This window comes from Monopterus albus, unplaced genomic scaffold (assembly GCF_001952655.1).
Source record: "Monopterus albus unplaced genomic scaffold, M_albus_1.0 scaffold82.1, whole genome shotgun sequence".
Classification (NCBI taxonomy): Eukaryota; Metazoa; Chordata; class Actinopteri; order Synbranchiformes; family Synbranchidae; genus Monopterus; species Monopterus albus.
Genome location: NW_018127962.1, coordinates 746,991 through 760,065, shown reverse-complemented (window position 1 = coordinate 760,065; position 13,075 = coordinate 746,991). Strand labels below are relative to the sequence as shown.

Below are 13,075 nucleotides of genomic sequence, written 5' to 3'. Positions count from 1 at the left end.
CTCACTGAGCCAGAGCCGTGCGCGTGTGCAAGGCTACGAGTGTGCTCATGTAGCCTATCAACATGTTTTGCGTGTGGGAGTTTAATTTTGATATATGAATGTATTTTGTATTATGGTCGATTGTTTGGCTGTTTGCGTGTGTTTATGTGCGTGTGGGCCAGTGCGTGCTTGTGAGTGCATGCCCGTTGCTCCTATGACTTTAGTTTGGCACCGGTGCAGATTAACCTTCAGTTTCCCTGTGTGTGTGTGTGTGTGTGTGTGTGTGTGTGTGGGTGTGTGTGTGTGTGTGAGACAGCACTTTGGGCCCCTGAGTACACCTGAAACAACCTGAAGAGGCTGTCCTTAAAGAAAGCCTCACATGCAGAGCTCTAGAGCTGAAACAATTAGTCAGTGAATCTATTTTTAAAGCAAAATGCCAGAAATGTAACCTGATTCAAGCTTATGTGAATGTTTGGTGATCTTCTTATTTAACTACCACAGTAAAGTCAACATCATTGGGTTTGTACTCTCAGTCTGACAATGCAAGACTCTTGACCTTACCTGGACTCTGGAGTATTATAATGGGCATTATTCACCATTACTAGGCTAATTATAAATAAAATAGTAATTATGTGCAGCCCTAATGAGTTGTGCCTTTGGAAAGATGGTGATGCTCTATTCAGCATAATCATACAATTAACATTAGAGTTTACAGACCCTTTACTTAAATGTACATTAAGTATATATGCATACACTACCCGGTCAAAAGTTTAAGATCACCTCCATTTTTCCAGTTGTTATTAGTGTAATTTAACAACCAAACACACCTCAAATATTGTTCTGATAGACACCACTGTTGCAGAAATTCCCACAAATGTGCTACGCTTGTAGAGCTGCTTTCATTCTTCATCCATGTCGCCATTTCTTCATTTCACCATCTTGTTCTTTTTATCTACACAGCACAGAGGTGTTTTTCTGGGGGTTAGGGGGTCGTTATCCTGCTATAGGACGAAACCCTGGAAAGGTGTGACTTCTTTTGTTAATTGTCTTTTGCTGGTTAATTGCCTTTGTACAGATAGAAGTTGTAAGTCACCAGCAGAAGTTGAGGCACCTGTAGGAATTGTTTGCATCACTTTTCAAGGCTTCATTTACTTCCACTGCTGCAGAAAAGTTAGAAATTAACCTATTACCTGACCTATTTTACATACATTTTTAGTTTTTGGTAAGTTAATTCATTTAATTTAATTTTTTCAAACCTGTCAAATGGCCTCTTAGCTATGCACCATTTAAGGTTATTCGCTGGACCTGAGCTGCTAACTTTTCAGTATAGGCTATTTCATAAAAATGATAACATTATATATGAACAGTTTTAATCTGCAAAGAATATTGAGCTCTTAAATGTAACAAAGCACTACTGTTTATAACACACAAGTAAGAGGAAACAACTGCAGTACTTTTACTCAAATACCTCAGAATTGTACTTAAGTACAATGTAGAGTAAATGTATGTGTTTACCTTGTGCCTCTGCATGTCATACATGTTTGACATTTTGTGTTACTGCCACTGTGGATGAGTGGGGTTTTCAAACTAACATATGATAAAGTGATGTTTGGCCTGAGGGAAATTTAGTGCATTTTCATCATCGCTGGTATTTAGCAACATTAATGCACTGTAAATGTGCCTGAATTAGCTCCATAACAAAAGTGCACACTAGCTTTCACAATCACGATCCAAAAGGAGTCAGCTCATCTCTCTTTAGTCCATATACTTATCTACCTGTCTACTCCCTGCTGTGCTGCCTTCCAGGTAATGTGTGTAACAGTGTTCTGCCGCCACTGGCTCACCCCACGCTGGGCAGGATGCAGCCCTCCCCTGACCCGAAGCCCCTCCTCCCCTTCCACCTGCTGCCTGGATTCACTGATGTGAGTACTGTCAGTCATTATGTTATCATGGCAACCACACTTTCACCTACTGTACTCTCCTGCCTCTTTGTAAATATCAGACCCTTTATTCATCACCTAATCACGCTGATTTCTGTTGCAAGTAGAGGAGTTTGCATCTCAGAACAGTCTGCCTGCGTGGACTTATTTTTCAATACACAGATGTAGCTATGAGTGCGCTGCCCACACCTTTCCAAATATATCACCTCTGATGCAGAAAGCTGTGACATTTCCACAACCTGGGGGGTGGAGCTGATTCCTTGGCATTCCTCACGCAGAGCTTTTCTTAGAGCTGTCTGCCCCAGTGTTTGTGATGGGTGAAGGTGGCGAGAACTAAAGCCTAGTCAGCCCTAAAGCCCCTGGAGATTGGCTGACATCTGGTTTACAGGGAGATTGTGTCTTAATGTACTTCTCTTTTATGGTGTATGAAATATTTTTTTCCTGGCCTGAATCAATGTCGTATAACCAATGTATGACTAGATAGCTGAGGTGTACTCACTGACATAACAAAACAGTCCCTAACATGGCTTTGTGTATGTGTATTTGGTTTGGGTAGCCAAGAAAGCATGATGTTTTTTTTTTATCCTCATATTTTTGCTACTACCAAATCCAATAAAAGCCTAAAAGTGAAATAAAATGGCTGAAAGCCACTCATAAGCCCCTCACAGCGCCTTGCCGAATAGCTCCTCTGAAGCAAAATTGACAATTTTCCTTTCTTCCTCACTTCTTGTTACTTTTGATCCATCTCTAAACCATGATGTGTTTTTAGGTGTTTAGAACAGAGATACAGAGACAAATGGCGTATTTAAAATTAAGGGTGCATTTAGTGTTTGTGTGTGCATTTGCTGCACTCTCAGTGTGCACTGTCTAGGTGTCTGCCCCTCTCCTCTTCCCTTTCCACCTTCTACTCTCCTTCACTTCAGCCCTCTCTTGTTATGTATTTTCCACTTTGTCTCCTGCTGTAATCTTCTCCATCCCTCATCCTGATGCGCCGTTTTCTTGCTTTTAGAGTTTTTAGCTCATTTTCCCCTTCATTTACCACAAAAAGTCAACACCAAAGCAGCACAAATGTTCATCAGAATGTTAGTTCCCCTTCCCTTTGTCCAGGTTGAATATTTTCAGTTATTTCACATCTCCCTGCTACAGTAAGTCACATCCCCTCTCACCTATTTAAAACTGCTGTCTCTCTCTTTTCTTTCATTTTATTTGATCTCCAGGGCTTCTCCCATTCTGTACTAAAAGGAGCTTTATCATTGATCATACAAAGCTTGATATTTGTTTGACTATGAAATGTCAGAAAATGCCCATTATAATTTCCTAAAGTCAGATGTTTTCATTTGTTTTATATTCACATTAGATGGTTAGTAAAAGCAGTAAACCCCCCTGGCAATTGATAAAACAACTAGTCATTACACTAAACTTTAGTCTCAAGTATATTTCGCCTGCAAGATGAATAATGCAGTACAGTGAATCTTCTTTTGAATCTGTGGGTGTTAAGTAAGCGGACACAGCTGAAGTGTTGCTGCCTGCTTTCTCCTTGAATGTATATTTTCTCTGTGGGTATTTGTGTGTGTGTCTGTAGATATGTTTACATTCTATTGTAAATGTAGATGTGTATTAGCCTTCGTAAAGCACTACACTCGAGTTTGTTTGGTGCCCACATGTAGGTTGCTTTGGTTACAGGGTTGCATGCATGTGTGTGGATATTTGTCGTGAGCCAGGGATAAAGTGTTGCAAACCAGGATGTCACCGGCTAGTTTGGTTTGTAATTTGACAGCGATTTATAGTATAAAATAGAAACTAAGTCTGTTTGTTTCTAAGAAAGTAATAATTCAAATGACCAATAGCCAAAAGCTACGGCTTGTTCATCGCTCCTGTTTGGGTGCTTGACATCATGCACTCACACACAGCTGCCACACTTGTGCATGCTGTAAATCCAGAAACATTCATCATTATAAATACTGATGCTTTTGACTCTGTTCCAAGTAAAAGTCTGCTTTAGCTCAATTGGCCATATGTTTCAGCCACAACTCACTCCCAGGACCGGTGAGGAGGTTTTTAAAGAAAATGTACCCAGTGTAGTTGATCATCTTTGGTAGATTTCATGCCTTTATTTATTGTATCATCCACTGGGTTTACTGCTTTTATTGATTTTAATGTCCCAGTAAGCAGGGAGGGCACAGATAGAGGCAGGTACAGTATGTTTCAGCAGGTGATGTAGTGCAGAAGGAGCAAAGAAGAGGCAATGAGTAAGAAGGGTAAAATTACTTTGCCACAGGTACTTGTCCATCTCAGAGTGCAGAGTAGGAGTGAAGGTAAGAGAGTGAGTCCAGTGGGGAGGCAGGAAGGTGACTTTGATCGGACGGAGACAAAGGGAGAGGTAGAGGGTTCTGAGGGGAGCAGATGGAGGGGTGAAGTGCGGAATGTGTGATGGAAGGGCAGACGGTGATACAGAAGCCTTCGGGCTGAGGAGGGAGGAGGTGGCCAAGCCAGGTTTTTACTGTAGTCAAACTGTTCGGGCTCATTCAGAAACACGTAAAACTATATGCAACATAATGTGGCTGTGTTACATTGTACAGTTTTACTGTGTGTATGCAACATGGTTAACTGAGATGACATAAATATTATTCTTTATTTCATTTCAATTTCAGGATGTGTATTTTACACAATACACAAAAGAGCTGTATTTGTTTATATGTGTGTTTCAGTTTTATTTACACAGACAACTGCAGGGAAACAGAGGGGGATAAGTGCAGACATACGTTCCAGTGGAGCCGCCTAGAGTGACGATCAAAGAAAATGAGCAAGAACACACACACACAGATTTTTCTGCACTTTTGACTTTTTGGTGGGCAAAGACTTTATTTATGCCACTAAAGGAACACAGTCACCCGTTGTGTGCTGTATGTTCCCAGGGCTCACACAACTACTTGGTTGACCCATAAAAACATAAATGTTATTCCAGTCAGATTTCCATAAAGCCTCCCTGGTTGTAGCTGATTATATGGGGACCAATATTTCATCACAGGCAGCAGTTTTGTTTTATCAAACAAAGGTCAGTTGGGTGTTATTGCACCCAACTGGTTATACAGTATGTGCTCATTAAAAAGAAAGCACACAACGCCATGTGGTCAGATACAGATGTTATATACACAGACAAATTCTTAGACTCATAGAAACCTACTGTAGTCTAAAGGTGACAGGGTTGTAGTTTAATCATTGGTTATGTTCACGGTGCAGGCAACAAAACCAACACAACGCATGATTTTAAAATGGTGTTTTCTCTGGAAGATAATGTAGTTGATCACACCTTTCAAAGAATGCTTCAAAACTCCACCGTAATTTTGAACTTTGTCTGGAACAATAATCTGCTGGGTCAGTGTCTTCCTGGAATTGGGCTGTGTGTGGAAACTCTCACCCCCTCTAGGCTTTACAGGTGTCTGTAAAAAGTTTATTTGCAGTTTGTCTGTTATGGAGAACAGAGGCTGTGATCAACTTGGCTTCATGGTGGTCCAAATGGATACCAACAATGACATGTTTTCACTTCAGAAAAATTAAAATAATCAGAACATTTTTAGACATTTGTAAATAATATCTGTTACATCAGGCTCAGAGACTGAGCTGGAATGGACTGGTTCTGACCACCAGAGGTGCATAAAGTTCTAACAGGTGCACAAACCAATCCTTATGAGCTTTACAGAAACTTGGGACAGAAGCAGTGTTGTAGTCAAGTCATCAAACCTTGAGTCAAAGTTGAATCTCGAGTCCCCATTGTTCGAGTCATATGTGAGTCACCAAAGAAAAGTCCGATTGGAGTCTGAATTGAGTCCAAGCTGAGTCCCTGTTACCCGAGTCAGAGTCATCAAGGTCTACATTAAACATAGCTCTGACTATTTTATAGTAGATTCCACACTTTCTAATAGTGTATTGCCATATTGCTTGGTGAAATAGTTTATAGAAAGGCAGAGTGTACACTTCAGTGGAAGTGTGCCAGATACAGCAGGGTGCAGGTGTACTGCCTAGAGATGGGCCGAGGAGATGTAGACAGTGCAGCAGGATTGATCTGACAGGTTACTTTGAATGTTTTGAAATTCGTCTCTGCCATGAACACCTGCCATCATTAGAACAAATGTTTCTACTGTGAATCACAACTGACAAGCCTCCATTTTGTATGATGTCTCTAGTGAATGATAGTAAATGTTATTTGTGTCTTTACATACTGTATGTTTACGTGTTACACCAGCTGTGCATTTGCTATTGTGTTTATGCATGATTGGGCGCCATACAAACTGTACCCTCGCCTCTGACCTGAGATAATGGAAATTAGTGCTTTTCTAAAAGGAACATTAGGATAATCACCTTTATTGGCCAAGTATGTTACACACAAGGAATTTGTTTCCGGTACAGAACCGAGGCAGCCATCTGCGGCGCCAACTCACACTGATGGTTCTAACCTTCGGGGGCAACAGGGGGGTTCAGTGTCTTGTCCAAGGACACTTCAACACGTGGACTGCCGGCACCGAGATTCAAACCTTCAGCCTTTTGGTTGGGAAACGACAGCTCTACCCACTGAACCACTGTCACCTCCAGATGATAACTGTCTCTACCTTCGCTGTCTTATCTGTCCCAGTCCTCAACCAGTCATGACCGTAATGCTATGCTCATCCTTTGTTGCAGATGGATCACGTCCGTAAAGCTCTGATTGGCCCAGCCTTTGGGCTAACCTCGTCGCTGAAGAGGAAGCCCAGTTCCTGTGGAGTCTGTCGACTGAGGTTCAACTCTGAGGTTGGTGGTGTCATATGGCTGTTTTACTGGTTCTGAGAGGTTAGAGCTACCCGATTTAATAAATAGGTGAAATGTGCACACATCTAATATTTGATTTTTGTAGAGCATTCATTTTTTATTGGTCTAATTACAGAGTGATTGATACACAAGTACAATTGTGTGCTGGACTGCAGAAACACACAGAAAACAGAAGGAATATGTACATGCAAAAGAAATGGCTATAGTCCAAAAATAGCAACTGATGTAAGAAAACACTTAAATCTGGAACATTACAAACCTGCTACTTGTTACTTACTGCCTGGTGTAATACATACATCCGTCAATCAATGTAAGAATGATTGCAACCTCTAAGCTGCGAGCCTCTGTGGTGGAGTTTGTACAAACATTTAAATCATTGTGGCTTTAAATAAATACATTGTCAGATTCTCGTGACTAAATAATTGAGAACAGCTGGCTCATGCCTTCTTGTTTGCTGCTGGGCACACAGGTGCAGGCCTGTTCCCATTATAGTGGCACCAAACATGCAAAAAGGCTGAAAGCCATGGATGCCCCAGATTCAAAGATCAGGACCTCTGAACCGGTCGCCAAGGAAACCACATTGCACATCCTCTTGTCACCCTGCTCACAGCCCACCAGCTCTGACACAACATCAGGAGGTGAGTGCCTCTGCAGGCATGCATTAGCTCCCTGTGTGTGTGTGTGTGTGTGTGTGTGCGTGCGCAGACATTAATTGTATGACAATGCTGGATATATGAATATACAGCTCAGACCTTCTTTTCCCAGTCACGACTTTAACTCTTTGATGTGATAAACTTCCTGCTGCTTTGGGTTTTACTGCGAGATGATTTATGATGGCGCATTATCCTGTGTTCCTTCTTCATGTCTATATTTATTAACCTCATTCAGTGGCCTCCTGAGATCAAAAACACTGCAAATGCTTTGAATATGATTTCTGGGAGGCTGTAGAGTGTGCGTGATTTTGTGCAGGCACCTACAATACATGTGTGTCTGGAAATACAGTATGTCAGCGTTAGTAGGGAGGTGTGTCAGCTGTTTCCCAACATGTGTGTGCCTCTGCAGATGTGTAACCTTTGCATGTGTGTGGGTGTTAGTTTGTTGTGAATACATTTTGCTAAAGAGCAAAATAACATAAGAATTGTACTTGACACTGCCGATATTTACTCGTAAGAGAGAAAGAATAAGTGATCAGTTCCAGTTTGGAGTTAGTCTCAGGGAAGCGGATGAGACAGCAGGAGAGCTCTCTGAAGATTATTCTGGCAAACAGCCTCGTCGGCCTCCAAGAGAAGGGAATCATTGGTAGCAAACAGTCATCCACTCAGCTAGACAGCCCTAATCATTCTTATTAGCTAATCCTTAAATCAGCACATGGTCCTCGAGGGAACCTTTACAAGTCAGTCTCACAAAAGATACTAAGAGCCAAATCCTAATTCAAAACTGTTTAAGTGCTAGAAGCCAGATCCCAGGGGACATCTTTGATTATTAGTATGATTAGAGAGGATAGAGAGGGTGATCAAGCTCATAATCACTTGAAACCTGGTGAGTTATTGCTGTCCCCAAGCAAGTCATGAAACTAGTACTTCTGTAAGAATTCAGGAATTTCATAGAAGTGGAAAAATGTTCAAGTTTGTCTCATTTCACTTCCTCAGTCTCCTTCTCTCTGTCTTAAGACCTGTTTGTCTCTCACACCACTTACGTTGTTGTATTTACATCATAACTTTCTATTTTACTTTGGATTCATCGTAGAACCTTCTGCCCCAAAGCCTACCTCAGAGGTGGTACAATCAACCACTGAAACTGTGAAAGCACCATCTGACCCCTCCCTGTCACCCTGCTCGAGGACACCAGAGAAAGAGACGCAAAAAGATGGAGACACTGAGATGGCTCCAGAGGAAGAAACAGAAGAAGAGAAAGCTATACGTCTTCTCTACTGCTCCCTCTGCAAGGTGGCCGTGAACTCTGCCTCGCAGCTACAGGCCCACAACAGTGGTGAGAAACTTGTCCTCTGCATATATTGAGTCTGCTGTTACTGTGCTTGGTACTCTGTTGATTTGACTTTATATCTGTTCAGGCACTAAGCACAAGACAATGCTGGAGGCTAGAAGTGGTGATGGAGCCATCAAGTCTTTCCCACGGACAGGGATCAAGGCCAAGCTGGCCGCACCGTCTGAGTCGTCGACTGGACTCCAGAACAAAACTTTCCACTGTGAGATCTGCGACGTGCACGTCAACTCCGAGACTCAGCTCAAACAGGTTTGATGGAAACAATGCCAGGTGAAAACCGAAGGTTACATGCAGACGGTGTTGGGGAGTAGTGAACCATATATAATTTAAACTGTACAGTACATCACAGAGCTGTTTGCTCATTTCTGGGAGAACAGCCTTGGATATGATGCGATATGAGAAGCCACTAACTATCAGACATGAATGTAAGATAGCTTTGAAGCTGATGTACGCACATGCATGTGGCTCATTAGAGAGATGTTGACCGGACTTTCCTGGGTAAGTGAGAAGGAATGTATATTTTTTTTTTGTATAATTATTTATTTTTTATGTTTCAAAACCTGTCTCACATGCTCCATAAATATAAGGAAAGATGATCTGTTGATTTTTGGTACAAACCTAAATTACATACATAGTTCTGTGTGTAGTTACAGGCAGGTTTAATAGTCCCACTCAACAGAAAAGGCTTTGTTTGGCTGATTTAGGTGTGACTGAAAACAAAGTCTGTTTTATGTTTTATTGACGTGTGCATTTTCTGTTTTAGGAACTTTTATTTGCGGTAGGTTTTATTTGTAGAGCTTGAGACAGAAACCAATATTCTTTGTTTGCTAGTTATAATTGGGTCTGACAAATATTTCACCATGGCAACGGGTTTTTGTGTCTTTTTTTGTATGTGCATGGCACAATAAGTAGCATACATTATTCTGTAACTAAGCCAGTGCTCGAGTAGCGTGAACACTGGGACAACTGGATCATCGCCCGTCTTACTGGTTAGTCCCTCTGGCAAGCTATGAAACAGTCAGCTGTCACACAGATTTGCCGCTCACACAGGTCAGCTCATCAAAGGCATCGGCATTATTTACCCACCATGCATTACAATAAGGCACTTCGAGACCGTTCATATGTTATTCCAAACTGCAGTGTGAACATGTTGCACCTGCTACTGCAGGTGAGTTAAAATCACTGACCCTTCAAGATAAATGAGCAGAAAGCTATTTTGTTTCACTGAGCATATGAATATGATGTAAGCATCTCTGTTCATGATATGAATGCTGGCCTTCACAGCCGACTGTTTAAAAATTAACTTTTGGCCGGGTGCTCATGAATATTCAACACTTTACCGCTGATTGTATGCCACTCTGGCCGAAGCCATCTGTTTGTTCTTGTCAATCAGTTCAAAGATTTCCAAACACGCCCCTTGTGAATATTTTGAACCTCAAAGTCAGAGATAACAAAAATATCAACATTCTGCTTAATCATCACGTTAGGCTTCCTTTAATTTCCACTTCACTGATTATTCAAAAATTGCAAGTAGCAGTGACTGTTGCCTTATTTTTTTGTCTGCTGCGTCTTTATGCTGCTTGTTTACTTACTTGTGTGTCCTCCACTGCAGCACATCAGCAGCAGGCGACACAAAGACAGAGCAGCAGGTAAACCAGCCAAGCCTAAGTTTGGCCCCTATGCTCCCACCCAGCGTCACCAGAGTTTCCAGGGAGTGAGTACTGTTGCTGTTGCTTCATTTAGTTTTGCCTCACATCATTGTGTTTGTGTACATATTTCAATTCTCTTGAGCTTCTTCCAGGAAGCTCCACTCCCTACTGAGGAGAAATGTCAGCACTAAGGGATGAGGAATTTTATGTCTGAAAATCTTTACTGCTCTGAGCCCTGTGATTGCGAGAGAGACGCAAACATTAGAAAGGAGAGCAGATATTTGATAAAGCTGAACTTGCTTGGACAACTTATATCTCTATTTTCCAATTATCTGCTGAGATATTCTTGTTCTTCTCTGGCTTCCTGCTCAGTTTCCTGTGTTTCCGCCTCAGATTCAGCTGGCTCTACGGAAGAACCGGGACTTGACCAAACCTCTGGGCTCTTGTCTCCTACAACATCAGTTCTCTGTTGCTGCCGTTGCTGCTATGGCAACACTGCCCCGCTTCCCTCTCCGGCCACCCTCATGCTCAAACCCAGCCCTGTTTCAGAATCAGCCCCTCCCCCAGGCACTTCTACATCCAACCACTGGAGCCATCTGTTCAACGCACACGCCAGTTCTGTTTTCTCCTTACTGACCCTGTCGACATTTCAATTAACTCTGAACTACAGCTAAAAGCAAGACCTGAGACCTGAACACGATGTGATGTTAGGCAGCGCTTGCTGTACTCCACTTACTGACACATATTGCTGGTGTCATGGACCAGGACTGAAAACTTTGTTTGCAGGGCCAGATCCATAAAACACTTTGGGACTGAGGATGCAGCAAATGAGTGAAAGCAGAGAATTTTCTGATGTGAGTGTGTGTGTGTGTGTGTGTGTGTGTACACACGACTGCATGTGCAGATATAGCCATCATAAAACCTGTTAGAGCATTTTGCTCTACACCATTAAGTTCCACATATACTGATGATCTCCAAAACATTCACGAAGGACCCTGTTTGCACCAATTTAGTAGATATGACATAGATGCCGAGTGGTGAACTTCTGTGATGACTATGACTGTGTGCTTGTGTGTGTGCATATGCTTCTAAGTATGAATGCCAGTAAGACCATGCTTGACTCAATATGTTTATTATTTTCCAATAAACAATAGCTGTGGATATTCTGATTTTAGAAAATCCATTATTACCTTTCAGAGAGTGAATGCAGCCTTACTAGGTCGCATTGATGAAAAGGACTTCAAAACATTTAGTAAACACATTAAATTTAATGTAATATTCATCAGTTTTTCAGATAGATCTTGGTTCCAACAGATTTATTAAATCAGATGCAATGCAGGACCAAACATACAGTATATCTTAGACCTTTCAGATCCTTGCATACGTGTTCGCCCAGACACTGCCAGAAATGTGGCCGCACCGAGGCGCAGTCAGGCATCACCTCTTCTCAAACCCATAACTCTCTGTATTCAGACTCTGACCTAAGCCTCATCCTCCTTTTGTTCCTTGATCTGTATTCAAGTATTTTCTTTTTAAGCACAAAATGAAAAGGACATATCCGTAGCCTTTTATTTGGTTTTGGCTTCTAAGCTTTAGGATTGTGGTCCAACTATTTATTACAAATGAGTTCAGATAAACCTATCCCCCCACCAACTCCCCTACAGCGTCGTTCTCTGAGATAAATCAAAACAGGAATGTTATGTCTGACTTCTGTGCCTGTCTTTTCAGTGAGGTTTACTACATTGCTGCCTCAAGCAACGTGTAGCTAATTAAGGAAAATATATGTTTTAGCAAAAGGTAATTTTAAATGCCTAGAGCTATGGAGCTAATGTGTACTGCTGCTTCAGTGCAGACTCTGAGGATCAGTGGTGGAAAGTAACTAAGTACATTTCCTTAAGTACTGTACTTAAGTACAGTTGTGAGGTATCTCTACTTGAGTATTTTCATTTTTCCTTATATAAGATAATTTAATTAGCTCTACCTTTACCCTCTGGAACATCAAATGTGATGTTCACCATAATACATCAACAGTTACAATCCCATAACTGATTAATGTGAAATGTGCCATTCTGCATAGGCACTTTTATTTTTGGTACTTTTAGTATATTTTCATGTTAATACTTTTGTACTTTGATTTAAGTAATATATTTATGCAGGACTTTTACTTGTAACAGATTATTCTTACACGGCGGTACTTTTACTTAGTAAAAAAATCTGAGTACTTCTTCCACCACAGCTGAGGATGTGTAGAGCAGGTTTATGGTTTGTTATAGTTTTATCTCAGGGTTGGTTTTTTTCACATTGTTATTACAAAAGGAATGTGAAAAAAGACACAACTGTAAACAATTTTAATTGGGACTCCGCTGTTTAGATCACTGATGAGGTTCCACACTGACATGATCTGATTGTCGTCATCTTGAGCTTTCCCAGAGGCCGAACTCACTTCATCAGGTCAGAGGTTGTGTGATTGCAGCTTTTTAAACTTGTGACCCCTCAGATTATCTCAGTGGATTAATGGATTAGGTATTTTCTGCTTCTCCCTCCTGTAGTAAATAGTTTTATGAGCCAATTCACAAAATGATCATCCGATTGACCAGTGCGTCCTGATCCTCCCAGCTGTCACTGTGGTCATTGTTATTATTATTAATTGTCTCTTGTAGTGATTTTGAACATCTGTATGTGGGATGCTCAATTCTCCAC

At 41.4% G+C, this 13,075-nt stretch overlaps 1 protein-coding gene across 1 annotated transcript in view; it reads left to right on the top strand.

The window, feature by feature from the left end:
- The window catches only part of LOC109963990 (zinc finger protein 385D-like), a 13,353-nt gene extending 866 nt beyond the window's left edge, over window positions 1-12,487 (top strand). Inside the window, exons 2-8 of the mRNA XM_020606968.1 lie at window positions 1,786-1,901; window positions 6,597-6,704; window positions 7,192-7,360; window positions 8,469-8,711; window positions 8,794-8,975; window positions 10,339-10,440; window positions 10,769-12,487. Of these exons, the coding sequence (XP_020462624.1) occupies window positions 1,786-1,901; window positions 6,597-6,704; window positions 7,192-7,360; window positions 8,469-8,711; window positions 8,794-8,975; window positions 10,339-10,440; window positions 10,769-11,011 (1,163 nt within the window). The 3' untranslated portion in view covers window positions 11,012-12,487. The remainder of the gene's footprint in view (window positions 1-1,785; window positions 1,902-6,596; window positions 6,705-7,191; window positions 7,361-8,468; window positions 8,712-8,793; window positions 8,976-10,338; window positions 10,441-10,768) is intronic.
- The last annotated feature ends 588 nt before the right edge of the window (window positions 12,488-13,075 follow it).